Below are 22,021 nucleotides of genomic sequence, written 5' to 3' on the forward strand. Positions count from 1 at the left end.
TCTGAAATATTTGGATAGGGGCTAAGAGCAGGTGAGGCAGTTAGAGAATACTCCAAGGAGATCTATAAAAATCAAATTAAATATAAAAGGTTTGAGTAAAGGAGAAGGCTGGGAGGCTGCTGAGGCCAGGGGGTAGACCGCAGAGAAATATGTGAGAGGCAGGATTTACCCAGAGTATGGTTTCGCCAATAAACACACTGAAGTAATGTCTGTCGTATACAGAATTCTTATTATATAATCACTGTGTCTACCATTTGAGGCTCTTAGCCACCCTTAAAAGTCGGTGTAATGATTCTTCCCATTTTACAGAAAAGAAAATTGAGACAGAGTGGTTAAGTAACCTTTCCATAGTCATTGAATTAATAAAGAGTCATCCTAAGATCTAGAGCCAGGCAAGTGCCAGAGCGCTCATGCCAGTAACCACCATACTCTACTACTACTCTGGGATGAATATATACTTGTCATAAATATGTGGTGGACACTGACCTATGGGGAACTCTGAATCCTGTGCCCTTAATAAACTAGATTCTTAAAAAAAAAAAAAAAAAAAAGGAAAGGAAAGGAAAGGAAAGGAAAGGAAAAGGAACTAGATTCTTGAGACACCTGACTGGTCTAGTCCGTTAAACCTCCGACTCTTGGTTTTGGGTCAAGTCATGATGTCAGGGTCCTGAGATGGAGCTCCTAGACAAGCTCTGTGCTCAGTGGGGAGTCTGCTTGAGATTCTCTCTCTCCCTCAGCTGTTCCCCCTCATGCCCTCTCTCTCTCTCTCTCTCACACACACACACACAAAAATAAACAAACAAAAAAGAAACTAGATTCTTGATGTTAGTGGCAGTCCATAGCACATTGAAAGTTAAATAACAGTAGTACAAGAGACTCTGTAGAACTGTCAGATGAGCAATGTAGGTGATAAATGATCTGCATTTAATACATACAGAGTCGTTAATTGAGAAATATGGGTCAGGAAATGAGTAGGATGGTAAAGGCCATAAGGCATCATCCAGAGGGGGGGATGACATGGGGACATGTCATAATGACATAATGACATCTGTGTGATAGCCACGGTGGATGGGCAGACCATTGTGGGAGCACACGGAGGGGGTGATTAGTACCTGAATTGCGTCTTGAGGGATAGTTTGTAGTTATTCAGGCCAAGTGGGTAAGAAAGAAGCGAGCGGAAGGAAAGAATTTTAGGCAGAGGGGACAATATGAGCATCTGAATGGTGTGGGGAGGGGGGGAGGGATGTTACAAGCTGTACAGTCTCACAAAAAGGGATGTGTCAGGAATGTCAAAGATGAAGACAGAGGCAACTGGACATGGGACATTATGTCCTGTGAACTGGGTACTGCCTCCTATGAAGGAGTCCCCACAGGGGAGACACATGAGCCCCATGGAGCTGGGATTTTAAAGTGGTGGCCCCCAAGCTGGGAGGTCAGTGGGAAGGCTGCGCTTGCCCCACACCTACCCCAGAGGACATAGCCTGAGCTCTCCAAATGGCAAGAGCCAGGAAGGAGAGGCAGCATCGGGAACTGTTTAGGAAGTAAAATAAGCATGAATATTCAGACAGCAAGATCGGGAATTTGAAATACACAAAGGGGACAGTATTTCCTCCACGGAGACTACCTTACAGTTGCTGGAAGCCTGGGATAGACAGGCAGACTGTATTTTGAATTTCATCCCCTCGATTTCACTTCGGGATTTGGAGATTTATCCCAACCTCCCCAACTGCCAACTGATAGTTTATGATGCTAGGAGAATCTCTTAATGGGAAATCGCTCTAAAATTCACAGAGCCTTGTTTTTATATTTTTATTATGCTTTGTTGCTGCAGAGAAAGGCAGAGGGAACAACCTCCCTCCAGGAGCAAATTGCCTAATAGCTGCTAATGCAAACGCGTTTTGCTATTATTAAATATAGATCGGGGTGTTATGCGTGTCATCGGGATTCACAGATTATAATTACTCCTCTCTCAGCCACTGCAGACTTGTCTGACGGAGCGCACGATTTGCCGCCTTGGCATGGGCTGAGCCGCGGGGCTGAGCCATTTATAAGAGATGCTCAAGCTGTTGAAAGTGTATAAGGAGTCTCTTCTCAAGGGTGCCCAAAGTAGGACCGCATGGGGGCATGGGGGGCATCATATTTAAGTTTAACAAGAGTGTCCATGACTCAGGTTCAGATCGCATCCTCCCTTGCCTTCTCCATCCTCTGGCTGCGTAAGCCTGCCTGTCGCACCCCCGGCAGGCAGCCCAGTGTGCCTTTTCTTGCCTTTCGCTGACTTTCTTGGTCATTCCTTACTCACTTCCGGGCTGGATTAAACATCATGCTCACTGACGTTTTTTGATCTTCACAGAGCCGTGGTCTCCTTTAGTGAAAGCAGAATCCAAAATAAGAAGTGAAGGGGAGCAGAGGATACAGGCTTCCAGTTATAGAATAAGCCACGGGGATGAAAGGCACAGCATAGGGAATACAGTCAATGATGTTGTAATAGTGTTGTGTGGTGACAGATGGGAGTCGCACTTGCGGTGAGCACAGCATAGAACATAGAGAAGTTGAATCACTAGGTTGTACACCTGAAGCTTATGTAACATTGTGTATCAACTACACTCAAATTTAAAAAAAAAAAAAAAAAAAAAAGCTCTCCTCTACCCTCCACCACACTTTGCATGTCTGGCCCTTCCTTGGGTCCAAGTCTCTGCTCTGGTCACCTCCTCAAAGACGCCTTCACTCACCCCACCCCACCCCCATCTAGCATCACACTCCCTGCCCTCTTGCTTTTATCCTTCTACTCTCCCTTAGTGTTTGTTATTCTCTCTCCCCCTTCTAGAGTATAAACTCCATGAATGTATCCTCATCACTGAAAACAAGTTCTGTCATGAGGTAGTCACGAATAAATGTTGAATGAATGAGTGATGGGTGGATGAATGAATGAATCAAGCAAGCAAGCAAAAGCAGATGCAGAGTACATTGCTAAGAACAGAGTCTCAGAGCGATGGCATCCAGATGGTACCCTCAGGTGCTGGTCCCGGCAGGAGATGAGGCACAGGGACGAAGCAGCAGAGAGCACACACAGGGGCCTGACCACATAGCCAGCGACTAGAGCCTAAAGGAATGGCAAGCACAGGGTAGAAGGGTGGCAATTGTGCCAGAGGGCTCATGGACCAGGCCAGTGGCTGCTGCCTCTGTGTGCCCTCAGAGGAGCACCACTTTCTCTGCACAGCCTATTTTGTAGTTATCTCTATTTGGGAACAAATGAACAAAGCGAATTGTTCTGGACCCTGAAAAAGAGTTTCCACCCTTAGTGGTAAAGAGCATAGCTTCTACCAGCAGTAGACATACGCTAACATTCCAGGGGCACAAGCAGAACTCTGTAGAGAGGGGAACTCAGCCTGCAGCCCCAGCCCACCTTTGCTGAGCCCTGAGGGCTCAGCAAACCCCTCGGCAGAAGCTGAATACAAGCACCTGTGTCTAACAAAGAGGCAAAGGTGCAGTGTGCTGAAACGAGCACCAGATTTCATGTTGGGATGTCCTGGTTCTATGTGACCACAGTCTCTCCAAATATAGGGGTAGGTCAGGATGGCCCCAAAGACTCCTTTTCATTCAGCCCTAAACAATAGGGCTTTCTCCGGAAGTACTGGTCTACCTTTTAACCCTGTAAGATTGGCATTATTAAACCCCAGCTCAGGGACATGGAGTAACTTGCCCCCAGTCACACAGTATAGACCCAATATTCTTTCCAGCATCACCTGCACTCATAACTCTCTATCATAGACATGCAATTGGCCTTGGGTGGGAGCCTATCACCGTTACTCTTTTAAGCTCTCTGGGGCTCATACGCAGCCGGGATGGAGGAGTGGTGGCTGAAACCGAAAAGAAAGCTTGCCAATGTCCATTGGAAAGAATCCTTTCTCTCTACACCCCCACAGCATACATATGCAATAGCCATATCATATGTGGGCTTCTCTCCTCGCTCCACAGGGGACAGTGCTGTCGAGCTGGCCTGAGGTTTGAGCCCACGTAAATCCCCCTAAGCTCTATGCTCAAGGGGAGATGATGATTTAGTCACTTTCATATTTAGCCTTGTCTCCCTGGAAAACTGTAAACTGTTGTAAGGGCTGTTATTAAGAGGATATTTATCAGCATTGTTGCTATAATTTGCAAGTGGAGGAGGAGGCTGTTTGTGCTTGCATGGCTTCCTCCAGAGGGAAAGACAAAATTCTCAGGAAGCTCATTTAAAGTTTCCTTAACTTTTTTTTTCCCCGCAATGACAGATATTCCTGGTGTCTACTCTGTCATTGCCTGTCCTGATTCCTGATTTTGTATTTTGACCTTGCATATCCTATGGCTAGTGCCACGAAGCTGTAGTTCTGCTGAAGAATGAGGTCACCATTTATCACCCTTCACGTTTCTGAGGCCCATGCTTGGAACCTCTTGCACCCCAAGCATGAAACCATCTCACCACCTCATGGTGGAGCTCATGCTCCAGCAGGGTTGTGTGGGAGAAGCAATGCCCTGTGAAGATCAGAGAATGGGCCAGCCCAGAGCAAAGGTCAGGGAATATGCTACAGGCCAGCCCAGGATTTCATTCTCCAGCAGCTCCCAGCTCTGACTACAAACACTTTGCTGACCCTTCTTAATGCATTTGGCACCCTCCTCTGTGACATAATAGTATATACCTCACAGATGGTTGTTGTTGTGAGGTTTAAATTAAATAATTTGTAAGCGCCCCTGAAACCTTGTTATTGTGCCCCTGAAACCTAGTGATTGTTCAATAAATGTTGGCTACTTGCTTTCACCTTACTAGCGGTCAGACTCCATGTAAATTCAGAATATTTTGTGAGAAAGTAGAGAAAAGTTGCTCTTTTTAACCTCAACTTTGAAAGTTAGGGTTTTATCATCAAGTTCCCCCATTACCTAATAAAAACTATTACATTTTTACTCAGTTTTAAAGTTTACAAGTCATACTCACATAGCTCCTATGTCGTTTGGTGCTGTCTCACTGAAACGTTACTATGAAATTGGCAGGACAAGTATAACTATTTTCATTTTATAGGAACAGGAACTGAAGTTCAGAGAGGATAAGGTGGTTTTCTAAAAGTACACATTCAAGATCAGAACCCAAGGTTTTGCAGCTAATCCAGTGTGTCTCTTACCTACAGTCTCAGAACTATGGCCATGGCAGTCCCTCTGCCTGCCATAGCCTTCCTCTCGCCATTTTTTTTTTTGTTTATTCTTTTTAGCTATATTGGGGTATGATGAATGTAAAATATTGCACACATTTATTTTTTAATATTTTATTTTTTTATTCATGAGAGAAAGAGCAGGGGTGCAGAGGCAGAGGGAGAAGCAGGCTCACTGACAGGAGTTCAATCCCATGATTCTGGTATCATGACCTGAGTGGAAGGCAGGCGCTCAACCAACTGAGCCACTCAGGCACCCTATTGCACATATTTAATATATACATCTTGATGAGTTTGGACATATGCATACACCTGTGACACTGTCGATATTATAAAGAAGCTACACATGGCCATGATCTCCAGCAATTTCCTTGTGTTCTTTCGTGAGCTTTTGTCAGTTGTTTGGTTGGTAAGAACACTAACATGAGACCGTTTAGTTCATTAACTCCTAAGCATCTTCCAGCTTTCAACTTGACTATTACTTCCTAGCTACCACCAGCCCCTCATCATGCCCCATGGCCCCAGGTGTTCTCCTGGTATCTTCGGCATCTGCCCCACCACCCTGCCCCATCCGGGTGTTTGATAGAATTATTTAAGAACTTCTTTAAAAAATAATGGACTTAGGGTTCCACTCAAGACCTCTTCAGTTGGGCATCTATTCTTTTTAAAGTTTCCCAGGTGATTACTAGAGAGTGTAAATCCTACAAGGGCAGTGACCAAATGTGTTTTTTCCATCTTTATGACTATAGCACTACAGCATCTTGGCAATACTATTAATTTATGATACAATTATTGCTTACTGAGTGTTTGATCAATGCCAGGTAGTATGATAAGTAATTTACAGACATCTATTTCAGTTAATTCTGCTACCCACTCTGAGGAAGTCATTATTATCAGCGTATTTGAAAGAGTAGGGACCTGTAGCTTGGAAAACATTTCGTGAACACATCAGAGATTGTTTTCACTCGGAGCCCCTGATAATGCACCGTAGTTCATGTTTCCTACCTGCTCCCATGCTAATAAGTGGGATTCCAAGAAAGTGGTTGTAACAAATATAATAAGAGACTCTGGGGGAATCAGCCTTCGGGCACATATTTAGACATCGTTTCTAGAAAGTAGAGTCATAATGCAGAATGTCAGAAGAACTTGGGGTCAGCCAACATGGCCCCAAGGGGCTGTTTCCAAATCCCACAAATAACATGGTTTAGTTGCTGAACCACCAGAAAATTGCCTAAATTTTTCCTCATAGCCTAATCTCATTTTTCAATTAAAATGCTTTTGACTGCAAGTAACAGAATTAAAATGACTTAAACATGAGGAGTTTAACTATAATTTTTTTTTCTTGTAGATAATCCTAAAGTGGGCAGTCCCAAGATTGGCTCAGCCATTTAACAGCCTCGTTAAACCCTCTTGTGCTTCTTATCTCTCTACTCAGCCATCTTTGTATGGTTGGCAGTGTTTCTCTTCACTGTCCCGGGTAGGCTACAGATGCTCCAGCCATCACTTCACTTCATGTGAAAACATTCAAAAGCAGGAAGGGAAGGGCAGACTCTCTCCTCTTATAACAGAGAAGAATCCTTCCCAAAAGCCGCCCGGCAGACTTCTTCTTCCCAAAAATAGGTCACACAGCCACTGCTGGCTTAAAAGCAATCTGGGAGGGATCCCTGGGTGGCGCAGCGGTTTGGCGCCTGCCTTTGGCCCAGGGCACGATCCTGGAGACCCGGGATCGAATCCCACATCGGGCTCCTGGTGCATGGAGCCTGCTTCTCCCTCTGCCTGTGTCTCTGCCTCTCTCTCTCTCTCTGTGACTATCATAAATAAATAAAAATATTAAAAAAAAAAAAAAAAGCAATCTGGGAAAACAAGTAACAGGTGGCTCTTTCTGATGAAGTGGAATTCACCAGAAAGAAAAAGGAGAGAAAGAAGTGATTGATGTTTAAACAATCAGTAGTCCAAATACTCTTCATTTATAACACTTAAGGGCTAGAAGAAGCTAGATTATCCTTCCGATTCATTTTTAAAGCAAGTTCAACCCTGTGAATTCAATGTTGTTGAAGAAAGGAACATGTCAACTCTAGGGATCCCAGATGTCTATACCACTGTGATTGATTTTGATGACAAGGACATCAGATGGTGGCTCATGCTCTTCTCTCCTGTTTTTAGGTCAACAGTGATCTCATTTACATTACAGCCAAGAAAGATGGCACTCATGTGGTGGAAACCGTTGATACCACCCACATTGGGAAATTGATTGTGACCAAAGAAGTTGGAGGAGATGGCATAAAGGATATTACTGATACCTACAAATTCCAAGAAGGTAACTTACTGCCACCGAATGAAGGTTTCTTTGCCCATATTTGTTTAGTACCTACCCACTGTCACTATGAAATGTGTTCCGGAGAATACACTAAAAACTTTCATGAGGGAGACACCTCACACCCACTCCTTGTAGTTTCCTTTGTTTGTTTGCTTTATGCAGAATTCCCCTTCACATCACTTGTGAAAACATTTTGGTTTAAAGTCATGTCTATTTTAATACAGTATAGAATGTGTTCTTATTCACAATGGAATTATCTTAACTTTCAATAGTAGAAAACATTGTATAACTAATGTCATTTTAGTTCAATAATAGAAATATGAACGACCATTCACATCTGTTTACAAACTATGTTCATGTACATTGTTCCACTGAATTATCACAGAAGTCCCTTGGGATAGATAATACAATCTATCCTCAACAGGACCATGAGATCCCACTAATTCAGGCCAATTACATCACAGGCCCATTTCCATGATAAAATAATGTGAATGTTAACAATGTTTATTGCGTAGACCGTTTCAAAGGGAGCTGTTGAGTCCAAGCCCATTTCAGTCAGTCCAGGGACCTACTTTATGTCTGGAATTGTATTTGGTGCTGGGGATCCCTGCTGTGAGCAGGACCCAGTTTCTGTTCCTGGAAAAGTGATAGGATCATCATTTAGAGGAGGGGGGTAGGAGAACAAAGAAGAAAGACACTCAGTCCAACCAGAAGATTCAGAAAAAGCAGAGCCAGGTAAGAGGAACCACAGATTACAGTTAAAGAAACCTAGACAGGGGCTTCCAGGCATCGGGAACATGACCAAAGACATCCTGGAGGTGTGAATAAATTGGGGTGTTTAGGGTCCTGTAGCCATTTCTAAAATACCCAGTCCAGAGTGCCAGTGTCCGGAGACAAAGCTGCCCAAGGTCAGTAGTGGAAAGGAGGTAGAGGAGCTTGGATGTCTTAATGGGGAACATGGAGTGTATTTTACAAATGATTCACCAGCAGAGGTTGTTAGGAGTGGCATTTATTTTAGTGAATGGATAGAAATGACAAGTAATTAGCATATACCTAAATATTCATCAGTATTCCTGAAGTGCTAAGGAGTGCAGAATTTGTTTTAAATATTTTAGACAGTCTCTCTGCTCTTATTTTAAAAAGCAATTTGCACTATAAAGAGAAAGTTTGCTGAATTGAGAATTCTTCTGCGCTGTATTAGAAATTCAGGATTTTTGTCATCTGAACTAGTGAATCTTTGCTGTATTTCTGAAATGGTTCATTCTTTTCTCCTGTTGGTTACAATCCATTGCACAACATAGATAGAATTTTTTTTTTTGGCTTTTTCCTGAAATGAGAGTTTAACAAAAACATAAGTACAATAAAACCAAACAAGCAAATAATGCCCTCTTGTTATAATAAAGTTACAGGCAAAAGGATTTGGAAAGGAAAAATAAAAGTTTTTAGAAAAAGAGAAAGAGAGACATCTGGGTGGCAAGCGTCTGCCTTCGGCTCAGGTCCTGGGATGGAGCCCCGCATCGCAGCTCAGAGGGGAACCTGATCCTCCCTCTGCCTCTGCTGCTCCCCCTGCTTGTGCACTCTCTCTCTCTCTCTCTCTCTCTCTCTCATAAATCAATCAATCTTTTTAAAAAAGAGAAAGGAAAAGAAACTAGCTGCAACATTCCCTCATTTATTCATTTGTCCACTCAACAACTTGTTCTTAACCACGCACCATATTCAGAGTATGGTTGTGTAGGGATGAGATATACAGTCCTGCCTTCCTGTCTAGCTGGAGAGATGAGCAGGAACCAAACCGTCACTGAGCTATGCAGCAGGTGCCCAGAACAGGGCACAGAGAAGGGAGTTCCAAGCCAGACTCTGGATTCTGAAGGACATTTGGGATGGGCTTGCCGAGACAGAAGGAGAAACATGCATTGGCCAGGTGAAGCATGAGGAAAGAGTTCTCCAGAAAAAGGCAGCCCAACAGGGATTTTGGATAAGCTCCTGGTGTGAAAGAAATCTTAAGCAGACAGTGTAGACAAAAGGGAGGTGACCCTGCAGGGAGCCATCCAAATAAGCAGCTGTCTCTTCTAAAGCACACAACAGAATGACATTTTCATTAGCTGTCTTCCATGGAGGTGGCGGTGAAGGCCAAATCAGGGCCCGCTGTCAAAAGAGGAAAGACCAAAAAGCAGTCCACAGAAGAGGAGTCGGGGCTTGACCAGGGGTGGACGCCTGATTAAGATAAATGAAAAGTGCCAACTCTGGATGAGGAAGATATCTGAGGTTCAGGCTTCCAGAGTTTGGCAAGAAGGCAAGTTTGGCAAAAGGTGGATAGTATGGGAGTCTGGTCTAAGCACAAGAACCCCTAAATCTGCGTATATAGTTATAAGAGACACCCCATACTGTTTCTGGGCTGGAGTTTGATCCCAGGAGGTTAATTAGCCTCTTAATCAAGAATGGCAGCTGCATTTTAAATTCTGACTCTACGAATGACCAAGTGGGGTGCTATTTACAGAAGGAAGCAGAGACCGTGCCTGAATCTGGCGGGAATCACTGAGTGATTATAGACGTCGCCACGGGCCCCTGGGAAAGGCTGTCGGCATCCGTGGTCATGCATTTGTCACTCTGATTCTCATTATTGAATCTCTCATATAATTTCTCTATCCATAAATGCTGAATGTGGCCACTAAAGTGTGGAGATGAATAAAAACATAGAGAAGAAATTATTACCAGATTCAGGAATTAACTATTTTAATTAACTAAATTGTGGAAAGATCATTTTTCACATGGATGAACTAAAGCTTAATATTAATCTTATACCTTTTTTTTTTCAAATATGTAAGATTAGGAAACTATAAAATTTTGAAAACCAGAATTCTTAAAACTTCTGCGGCCATCTGTCTTCTTTTATGATGGTGTCTGGATCCCATTTCCTCTTTGTTCCATCAATTATTCCCTCTGTCACTTGTATTTCCATCTCTCCTTCCCTATTAGCTCCTTCCCATTCACTTTCAAACAGAATCAAGTGGGGGGGAAAAATGTGCACAGCTCTTTTTCAGCCATATATTCCCCACCAAATATGCCCTGTTCTTTCTTCCCACTGGCCTTCACAGCCAGGCATCTTGAAAGAGCTGTCTTCCCTTGGTGTCGCATCACATGCCTTCACCTTTCGTTTCTTGCCTACCATCCTCTGAGTTCTGCTACCAGCTGTAGATCCTTGAAGCTCCTCTTCTCGAGGCTGCCAGGACCACCTGATTGCCATGTTGAATAAATGTTTGCAGATCTCAGCTTGTCTGAGTTTCCCCTGCCTTCTGATGCTACTGCTGGGCCCCGAATCTTGAAATTCTCTCTTCTCTGTGCTCCTGTGCCATCACTTCTCCTGGTTCCATTTCCATCCCAACCTACTTGACTCTTTTTTTCTATCCCCTTCTGCAACCCTAAGCTCCTCTTTTTTTCCCTCACCTCTAAATGTTACTTATTCTAGGCCCAGCCCTCAGGCTTCCTTCCTACCTGCTCTATGTTCTTTCTCCATGGCTGGCGTTATAGTCACATCTCTACGGATCACCTCCAGTCAGTGTCTCTGGCCCAACTTCCCTATTCAGTTCCACATTCCCCTAAGTCTCTTCCAGAAACCTGAAACCAACGCTTCTGGAATGCACCTTCCCTCATGCCCTCCCTTGCCTGTATCTGTTGCCCCCACTTCAGACCCCAGTGAAGAGAATCACAGCCCCCCACACCCACCCACCCACCCCCACCCCCACAAATTTAGCAAATCAAGAATCAGTCAGGCAGCAAACCCTCTAAACATCCCCCTTTGAAATAGTTCGAATTCATCTCCTCTCTCTATGCTGTGGCCACCCTCTGAGAATTCAGTGGTACCGGGCCTGGAAAGCCCTTAGCATTGTGCCTGGCACAGAATAAGTGTCCAATAAAGTTAGTTTCTGCTCCTGCTAGGAATTCTGTTGTTACTACGATACTACTACAGTGAGTCGGGGCATGAGTACTTTCTCCAGGCTAACTGCTGCAACTTCCCATTTCCACCTTTCCTCCACATCTTCTCTTTCCCTCCGTCTAACCTGTGCATCGCTGCTAAAGTGACATATTTAAAATATATCATTTCTGCCCTTACTGCACTGCTTCAAAGTCCTTGCTCTCTGTTGCCTTGAAGGGCATTTCAACCAGAGCTCACCAAGCTCTGCTATTTGCCTTTTGGGCCCCCCTCCAGTGCACCTCCTGACCACATCCACAGGCGTCCCAAGCACCAGCCAGGAGAGCTGCAGACAGTCCTCCAGAGACCCAGGCTGCCACTTTCTTCTTTCCTTTGCTCTCACTGCAGAGACAAAAACCTCTCCAAGGAAACTTCCCTGGCTCCAGGTGGTGTTGAGTGTCCCCCCCTCTTCCCTGACGCACATGCAAATGTCTGACCCGGCTCCTGTGATGGACACATGCATAGTGATCCCTCTGCACTTGTCCCTGAGACCCGTGAGGGGAGCACTGTGCTTCTCATCTGAGTCTACCACAGTGCTTGGACAGCATAGTGTCTCAAGTAGCACCAAATAGTCAAATGAATGGTACTGCAGGTGGCACTTGCACAGGTGAATTTTTTTTTTTTTTTAACAGTAATTCTTTTTTTTTTTTTTTTTAATTTTTATTTATTTATGATAGTCACAGAGAGAGAGAGAGAGAGGCAGAGATACAGGCAGAGGGAGAAGCAGGCTCCATGCACCGGGAGCCTGACGTGGGATTCGATCCCGGGTCTCCAGGATCGCGCCCTGGGCCAAAGGCAGGCGCCAAACCGCTGCGCCACCCAGGGATCCCTGCACAGGTGAATTTAAATGCACATCACACATCCCAAACTGAACTATTTAATATCTATCATGAAGATGAAAGTTTTGTCTCTGGATGAAAGCGAAGTGCTTTTCCAAACCTTGATCCTTCAAAGCCTCTTTGCCAGGCTGGTTGTAGGTGCTGGGGACATGGAGATGGGTCCCAGTGGGGAAAATAATGTCATAGAGTGTCAAATGCTGGGAAGAGGACAGAAAAATCAGGTAATATGTTAGTGAAAGATGACAGGCCTGGGCTTGGGGACACATTACACAGGGTAATAGAAGGGGGGCTCTCGGAGAAGGTGACATTTGAGCTAACACCTGAGCAATGAGAAGAAGAAACTTAACAAACATAAAAGGGCATTTTCATTACATCCGGGTTCACGGAAAGATGCTTTTGACCTTGCTCCTGGAAGCCACAGAGGAACCTCAGAAAATATAATCTGGCTTTAGATCATTCTCCCACAACACTAAATTCATGGCCCTGAATTATGTAAGATGTCAGAGCATAAAGCACAAGTGCAGAGAGACGGGAATTCTGCAGAGCTCTGGGGAAACCCTGATGTGCCTGCCTCCTTTCTGGGCCTGTGCTTCTTGAACAACTGCCTGGCAGCTCCTGCCCCTGCAGGCTGGTCCCCAGAGGGGAGCCAGGGGCTCCTCTGTCTATGACACAATATAAAGTCTCTCGTGGCTCACCACAAGCCTACCACTTGCCCCTTCCCCTCCTCTGGGTCAGCCCGGCCTCTCTCCCCGCAGGTGGCACCTCTCTGACCAGGGCCTTACTGCTAGTGTTCCCCTCTTGCATTTTGTCTAAATGCATATCTGGTCCCCATCCAAAGTGATAATCAATAATGCTCTCCCGAGGAGCTGTTGGCCAGGTGCTTTCTGCTAAAATACTTACTGAATTTTCCTTGTCATAGCCCCTCCTTCCCGTGATAGGGAGATAATATCTCCCTCCTATTGATCTGCAAACATGTGCTCTAGCCAATGCTTGTCCTAGACCAATTGTTCCTGGCACACTCTTGCAATCTTGACAATCAGAGAAATTGTTAATACACACACACATATTCATGTTTGTTTGCAACAGCTCCTGGCATTTTCTGTCTTTGCAGAGCACTAGTAGCTGCCAGTTCTTATGCATGCACTACCTCTAAGCCTCCTAACAACCCTCTGATGTCGGTGCCTTCCCCCCTTTTTTTTTTTACAAACAAGGACTTGGATGGTAACAACAGTGTCTGCCTTGTAGAGTTGTCCAAGGATTAAATGAGACAATGCCCAATATGCACTTCACCACGATACCTATCACCAAGCTCGCTCTCCGTAATAGCTGTTGCTATCAATTGACTTCTTCATCTGCATTGCATTTCATGGCTAAGTAAAGTAGAAGACATTGTCTTAAAATTAACAAATTTAAAAGCTCATAGTTTTATTTCCAAGTGATTCTTTTTTTGCTAGCCATTCCCATGACTAGTTTTTACAAGTCCAAGAATTTGCCTCTGTGTCTTCCTCGATGCACTAAGATGTCCTCAAAGGTATTCAGGTGGTAAACAGAAGAGAGACTCTCTCCATACCTCCTCAAGCCCTGTGCCCTCAAGCTGAGCCTTTTGTCCAGGGCTCTGTAAGGAACGTCAGCCCAGCACAGAGCCAGGACCGAGCTCTGAGGCTTGACTTGTACCTGTATTTCTTGATTCCACACCTGCACAAAGCTGCTGTTTGATTCTTCCAGGGCTCACCCCTTCTCCTGTCCCTACCTGCATCTCCTCCACCACCACTCTGAAAATCCCACAGAAGACCTTTTCCTGAAAACAGCACACACATCTCAAACTGCATTAGAATTTTGGTGTGCCACCAGATGCCAATAGGTGTCCCTCAAAAAAAAAAAAAATGTGTTCCATGTCACATGAGTTTGGGAAGTCTTGTGTTATCTAAGCCTCCTCACCATAGGACTCAATCTCGGAGCATCTGATGGGCTATAATCAATGCAATGAACATTTGGAGGCACTAGACAACCTGGTGCTCCCCAAGGGAATGTGACCTTAGAGCCCTTGGGCAGGGAGGGCTTATTAATGACCTGCCAGGTCTGAGTGTATGGGGCAGTGCACTATTTGGGATAAAGGGATCTCTACACTCTGCCGGGGGGCAGATGGCAGCAGAGGAAGGAGGAGAAGGCAGGACAGTAGCTACCCAGGGGTCAGCTCAGCAGGAGCAAGTGGGACAGGCCCCAGTGGAAAGAGAGACAGATCCTATCAGAAAGATCCACGAATAGGAGAAAACTCATATAGCACAAGGTGGAATGGCAGGAAACAACTATTGCCAAACTCTTTGCTTAGAAAGCCTCAAATTCTAGCTAGGATTTGAGGAGAGAAGCAAATTGACAACCTATTTGTGTCAGCTGCCGCCTATCATGCCAGGGCCACCCACAGAAGGAGCAGCAGTAGAAAGACCACCCAGAGAGCAAGCCCCTTAGCACCCCACTTTCAGATAAGCCCCGGCGATGCCGCCTAATTCTTCAAGCCAGACAGGTCATAGTTCTCTGGAAACCTGATTTTGCAGAATTGGTAACATAAGAAAAGTGATGAAACCTGTCTGGAAGGGCAGTGGCGTGGCTTACGGAGGCAACCTGACAAGGACAGCACACGGTGCCCGGAGCGCAGTGTGTTTATTAATTTCTCTTTGATGGATTGCGTTTCTTTCCCCCCATCATTATCTCTGCATCTTTCCTAGGCCAAGAAGAAGAGAGGCTGGCCCTAGAAACTGCCCTGATGTACGGGGCTAAAAAGCCTCTCAACATCGAAGGCATCCTTAAACCGAGGTCGGATGTGGACATGAATTTTGACGTGGAAAATGCCGTGCTGGGAAGAGACTTCAAGCTCACCATCACCTTCCAGAACAACAGCCCCAGACGTTACACGCTCTCAGCCTATCTCTCAGGCAACATCGTCTTCTACACTGGGGTCTCCAAGACGGAATTCAAGAAGGAGACATTTGAAGTGACACTGGAGCCCTTGTCTTGTAAGCTAACGGAGGGGGGTTCTTCTCCCGAGGACTTTTCTCTGCCTCCCTGTCTGGCTTGGTGCTGTCACTCAGTCATAACTTCCTGTCAGGGGTGCACAGGTGGCTCAGCCGGGTAAGCATCTGACTCTCCATTTCAGCTCAGGTCATGATCTCAAGGTCTTAGGTCGAGCCCCGATTCCAGCTCCACACTCAGCGGGGAGTCTGCTTGAGATTCTCTCTCCCTCTCCCTCTGCTTCTTCTCTCTCTCTCTTTCAAATAAATAAATAAATAAATAAATAAATAAATAAATAAATAAATAAAAACACCTTCCTATCATTTAAAGTTCTGGCCCAGAGCTTAGGAACGTGAACTACATAAGGGAACCTCCTTTCTCCAGAGGACCCTCAAGTTTCATCTTCATCTCTCATGCATAGAAGTGAACAAGGAAACTTTCAAAGCCTAGAGCACCAGGAGTCATGAAAATGAAAGGTAACTTCTTGCTACTCAAAGTGTGGGCCAGAGACCTGAAGCATCAGCATCCTCTGGGAGCTGGTTAGAAATGCAGACTGTCAGGCCCCACCCCATATCTGCTGAACCAGGATCTTTGCTGTAACAAGATCCCAAGGGGATTTTAGTGCCCAGAAAGGTTTGTGAAGCATCTGTGTCAGAAAGCACACTGGCATCCCTCCCTGCAAGTCGGGTAAAGTTTTGGGGGGCTGCCCCAGCAGGAATGATGTGTTTTGCTTTACCATTTAGAAGGTAAGAATTGAAGCTCTGCATTCAGGCCATTTCTGAAAACTCACCTGCTGATATATTGGGATGGGGGGAGAGCCCATCCTTGGGAGAGGAGACTGGAGACTCAGGATGCGCTTTCAAGAGCCTCTGAAGGGCTTTGTTCTCTCTGCCACTTCTCATGGGATCCCTTTCTTGTCCTTATCCTATCCATCCTCCCTTGAATATTTGCCCTTCCAAAGCATCTCCTTCACTATAAAAATGCAGAATATTTTAAGTAGGCTTGGGCTCATCAAGCCTCAGCTTGCATTGGGGATTGCAATTTTGGTCAGTCTCGTATCTTGGAGTACTAGCATGTAAGGGGCACAAAGGATGGTCACATAATTGGTAAAATGAGTTAACTAGGAGAAACTAGTCTCCAGGTCATGCATATCAAGTTAGAGCAGGCTGGAAAGGACCTGAACACTTCAGGGCACTGGATTTCTGTTGACCTGACATGTGGCACAGTAAAAGAAAAAAAAATTTAAAGGTGTACAAATAATAAGCTTTACAATGTGGAGGCAAGCAAGACTTGCCCCCAGGATGACCAGCTCACACATCTCAATTGTTTTCAAGCTTTCTGGAGTCAGTGGCTATCCCCAGCTGCAGTGAGCACTCTTGTGAGGCTTTAAAATGATATTCCCAGAAAAATGCAGAACTATTCCTAAACATCCTAATTCTAAGAAACGTGCCCAACCTTAGGGGAACAAGTCTCCAGAGCTACAGTAATGTGACTAACAATTAAGAAATCACCGTGGGGGAAAAAAAAAAAAAGAAATCACCGTGGGTTTTTGTTTTTGTTTGATACTAAGAGATCTAGCACTTTTCCTATCCCTCAAGGTAGGAAAGGTACTACTTAAAGACAAGAGTAGTGGGTATAAAGGCCTCAAAAACTGAGCTTTGGAATTAGACAAATCAGGCTTTTAAGTGTGACTATGTCACCTTCCAGCTGTGTGTCCCTACACAAGTTACTTAAGCAATCTGAGCTCTTCTCTGCGTGAGAATAATACCACCCATCACAGGGTTGTAGATTGGTTCCCCAAACCTTTATTGTGAGCTTAATGTCTAGATGCTGTTTTGTGCTAGAGACACAGCAATGAACACAACAGAAACGCCAATCCCCATGGGGTTTGTGGTCTTAGGGATAGGGCTGGACAAATAACAAAGTGCCATTTAGTATAGTTACACACATAATAAAGAAATATAAAGCAGGGTAAAGGAAGGAGGGAATGTGGGTGGGGATGGGGTGACATTTAACAGAAACCTGACAGAAGGAGCAAGCTTCACAGCCAGAAGAAGCTGTAAATGCAAAGGCCCTGAGGCCAGAGCATGTTTGATGTGTTCGATGAGTAGCAAGGAAACCAGAGCTGGGAGCAAAGGTGACAAGGGGGAGTGGTAGGTGGAGACCACATAAAGAACTGTAGGCCCTTGTAGGGACTTTGGCTTTGATTCCAAGTGAGCAGAGGAGCCATTAGAGGGGTTGAAGCAGAAATGAGGCATGATCTAACTTAGGCTTAACTATGCACCGTCCTTTCCCACCTCACAAGAGTCCCATCTCTCTATCTCCTCCACCGTTTCTCCCTAATCCAATAAGAAAATGGGCTTCTATGAGCTAGAGGGCTGGAATGGCATGATATATCAACCCTCTCAGTCGCTGACCTCGGGACAGCTGACCAGGTGGAATAAACTGTATGCAGATTGCAGTTTGCAAGCTAAAATAAATTGCGAAAAATAAAATAAAATATATTGCAACACATTGCAGAAAAGCCACTTGATTCTAGACCTTGCTCAAGCAGGTCAGAGTACACTCCTAGGAGGCTCTATTGCAAAGAAAGTTCTCCAAGTAGAATGGGAGGCGTACTTTCCAGATTGATGATTAAAGAGAATGTGTGGGCTAGAGTCAGCTTGGAAGATTTGAATAACTTAAACCTTCCAGTACCTTCAAAGGTGCTATCGTTTCCACCTGGCTATATTTAGTTTTCTTTGCTTTTTGGAAAAAGAGATGAGGCAGCTCCTGTCTGTGTCTCCCTCGGCTTTCCCCAGACACAGTAAATGATATTGGCAGGAGCCCAGCTCCACCACTCATAGAATGAAAACCTATTCTTCTTTCTCTTGCCACGTTTAATAAACTTTATCTAGAACAATTTCTTGTGCAGTGGCAAAACACAGCACTTACATAACATACTATTTCAGGAGCACTGTTCTCTTGGGCTTGGAAGCACAGCCCAGTTTCCTTAGTGCTATGATTTAGAGAATGTTCCACCCCAGAGAATAATGTCCTGGTGCCAACATTATAAAGGTAGCAAAGGCCTCTGTTAAGATTGGTAGAAAGAAGTCAAGCATATCTCGCCAGCCTCAAGGAACCCAGTGGTCAAACACAGCCTCCCCCATCCCGCCCCCCCCCCCCGCCCCGGTAATAATCAGAGGAAGTCTGGGTTTTTATTGCTGCTGGAGGCAGCTAGAGACAAAACACATGTTCTTCAATGCATACCATTTGCCACTCCATCCTTTCAGAGTTCAGGTCATGAAAAACAGGCCCCTTGGGCTCATCTGAGGTTGTACCCAGTCAAGGGATGGAGTCTTATGTGTCTGCACGATTAATTGCCAGGGGAGCCACGGAGGAAGTAGGATCCAGGCTTGGGCCCAAAGAAGGCAGTATGAACAGGTCAGTCAAAAAAGCAGAATTGAAGGGCTAAGGTTAAGCCAAGATCCTCCTGTCTCTGGGAGCTTCTCAAAGTGGAATATGCATCATGTGGACATCTTATTCAACAGCAGATCCTACGCTGGGGTCGGGTGTCAGAGAACCTGCATCTCTTATGAGCTCACAGGTGACGGTCTGCAGACCACACTTTGAGCAGCAAGGGCCTGGATTGGAAGGGCCATACCTTCCACGTGAACCAAGACTTCTACAGAGCCGATTCTGTGGGGAGCCTCCTGGTTGTTGGAGCAGTGCCTCCCCACCCCAGCTCCTATTGAAGTCAACTGAGCAACTTTTAAAATAATGCCTGGGTCCCAACCTCCAAAAGTATGATTTAATTGGTCTGTGGTGGGGTTCAACAGAGAGGGTTTTTAAATGTCCCCGAGTGACTGTGATATATGGCCAGGATTAAGAACTCTTCTGTTAAAGGGCTGGAGGCAGTCACAGCACATGCTCATCTGTGAGGAGACTTTGAAGCAGATGTTGAGCATGGCCTGATGCATCCTTGCTTGTGGGCTGACAAGTCAGGGGACCTTCTCTGAGCTCTGGCTCACCCTACATAGTACCTTGTCCTCATTTCAGGACTGCTGCTCCCTGGGGACTATCCCCTGCAGCTATAGACCATGGGAATCTCGCCTTCAGTAACTTCCACAGGGAGGAGGAATCTTTGGCAAAAGGCAGACATTGGACAGGGAAGCAGTGGCGGAGATGTTTGATTCGTGAGCGTTTACAGAGCCTGTGTTCCATGGTTGGGGATGGAGGTGTGAGCCACCCATCTCCCTGCTGGGTCGGCTGTCAACGCAGCGCTAGCACCTGGCTCTGAGCAGGCACAGCAGGTGCTACACCATGGCCACGGCTCAGCCTGCAGAAGAAGTTGGCCCTTTGCTCTTGAATCCTGGGCAGTGGGCAATGAGAGTGAGAGAGAAAGTGGGCAGTGCAGCCAACAGAACCTCACTATTGTACTCAGAGCCACAAGATAGTATTCCCGCCCTCGGCCCAGATGGTGAACGGAGGAGAGCCTGGACCACTCCCCAGACTCCAAATGGCATCCTCACTGGCCTGTCCTCAACACAGCCAGCATCAGTGACCTGAGGAAACAGGCATTTGGCAGAGAGGTCTTTTTAAGTTGCAAATAAGAAGGGGGTGGGAGAGCTGAATGCCTAGGGTAAAAAAATAGTTTCAAAGGCTTCTTTTAAACAGAAAAATCATGTAAGATTGGTACAGAAAAAGCTGGGAAGAACATGTGGAGCACCACAAGGAAAAGGTTTAGGTAGTTGACAATTTTGCTCAAGGGTGGCCCACGACCTAGGGGAGATGTTTCTTGTTGCACGAGGGGAAGGCACATGGACTGCTGGCCTTGAGTCTCACTGTTCCATATCTGGCATCTTGGAATTGTCCCCGGTCAACTCAAAGCAGCCACAGGTTAAAACCTCTCGGTCCTTGATTTTAAACATCTCTGTCATGGCTTTTGCATTTTCACAACAGCAAAAGCACTGTTTGGAAAGAATTGACACATTTTCTCTAGTAAGGCTTTACTGAATATTAAATTTCTAGCACATTCTTGTTTTACCCAAGAAGCAGAAGACTTTGTTGTGGATTGAGTCTGTTCCATTCGCCCTTCACCTTTGCTGTGCTTCTGGTGGATGCTGAGCTTCTGTGGAAAACATGGGGCACTCGAACAAAATCAAGCAGATCTAAACCAAGTCCTAATGCCCTGTGTGTTTGTTTCTCTTCCTGCCAGTCAAGAGAGAGGAGGTGCTGATCAGAGCGGGCGAGTACATGGGCCAGCTGCTAGAGCAAGCATACCTGCACTTCTTTGTCACAGCGCGTGTCAACGAGTCCAAGGATATTCTGGCCAAGCAGAAGTCCACTGTGCTGACGATCCCCCAGCTCATCATCAAGGTCAGTTTTACCATCTCAGGCAAGAGAGAAAGAAAGGCAAGTTGTTGATTAGACACCCAGGCTGAGTGTGTGTGCATATGCGTGTGTGTGTGCGTGTGTGTGTGTGTGTGTGTGTATGAATGTGTGTCCTGCTCAAAAAAAGGGAGGGGGAGCTAAGATCCTCCTGTTCTTTGAAAGAAGTAAACTGCCCTATATATAGACACACACATATAACACTTTTCTCTCCTCTCCAGATTTAAATATATAGATGTGGCTGCAGATATAAATATAACCTGTGGGTATAAACATACTTGGGGAGGAAGATAAGGATGTGTAATGGATACAGATAGAATTTCAGTGTTTCCAGAGTAAAGTGGGTCAGGCATGTCATGAAATGGAAACCACTGGAATAATCTCCCACCTGCATTTGGGACTGTTGTTCATTGAGATATAACTGTATACAGTAGGATGTACACATTGAGATGTCAGCTTGGTGACAGTGAGTTTTTATATGTGTCTACACCTTGCAACCACCAGACAGATGAAGACATAGAGGATTCCCAACACTCCAGAAAGTTCCCTCATGCCTTTTCCAGCCAATAACTCTTTCCCCCCATCACCAAGATAATCACCTTTCTGACATCTATCACCATACATTATTTTGCCCATTTGGCTAGTAGTTTTAATGTTGTCTCTCCATTTACCACAAGAAATCTTTAGCCAAATGGTTCAAAGAAACTTGGCAGAAGAGGGCTGAGGATGGATGGAAATGAAAGCCAACTATGGCAACCTGTTGGCTCCCTCTTTTCAGGACCATTGACAACATGGGTAGCCACACCCTGAGACACCTTCCTGTCCTGTGAGCAGAAACCCAGGCCTCCATCCATGTCCTTGGGGTATGACACCTTATGTCAGCCTTAATCAGGAATTAGAGGCCTTCCCAAGTTGCTGGAGAACTTTGTTTCCCAAAGTATTAGCATAGATCTTAAGCTTCATTCTTCTAAAGTGACAATCAAAGTTTACCAAGTTGAGCATGTTTTAAATGAGGTGACACGGGTAGAGGGACAGTAAGCCTTGGGTGTTAAGAATCATTTGCTGTGAATCATTTGTAAAGCTAATGACTGCTGTGTGGCATTCAGCAGGGCAGCTGTCAATGGGCCTAGCACTGTGCAGATGGCACTTGACTACCGTGTAATGAGTCATCCCAGGCCGAGGCTCACCCAAACACAGACAAGTCGTGCCCATTGAGACAAAGAGCCCAGGTCCTTCATTTTGAGAAAGGCTTAAGTCATCACAAGGGCTTCCCTCTCAGGCACCGCCCACGGCCCATCACAGCACCATCCCATAACAGGCCTTAGAGGATAATTGAAAAATT

At 45.4% G+C, this 22,021-nt stretch overlaps 1 protein-coding gene across 3 annotated transcripts in view; it reads left to right on the forward strand.

Moving 5' to 3' along the window:
* Positions 1–22,021, forward strand: part of F13A1 (coagulation factor XIII A chain) — a 407,954-nt gene that overhangs the window by 364,981 nt on the left and 20,952 nt on the right. For all 3 annotated transcript variants that reach the window (XM_072729187.1, XM_025987488.2, XM_072729186.1), the window contains 3 exons: positions 7,341–7,494; positions 15,027–15,314; positions 20,507–20,667. In XM_072729187.1, coding sequence (XP_072585288.1) covers positions 7,341–7,494; positions 15,027–15,314; positions 20,507–20,667 — 603 coding nt within the window. The remainder of the gene's footprint in view (positions 1–7,340; positions 7,495–15,026; positions 15,315–20,506; positions 20,668–22,021) is intronic.

Source organism: Vulpes vulpes, chromosome 12 (genome assembly GCF_048418805.1).
Source record: "Vulpes vulpes isolate BD-2025 chromosome 12, VulVul3, whole genome shotgun sequence".
In the NCBI taxonomy this organism is placed as follows: domain Eukaryota; kingdom Metazoa; phylum Chordata; class Mammalia; order Carnivora; family Canidae; genus Vulpes; species Vulpes vulpes.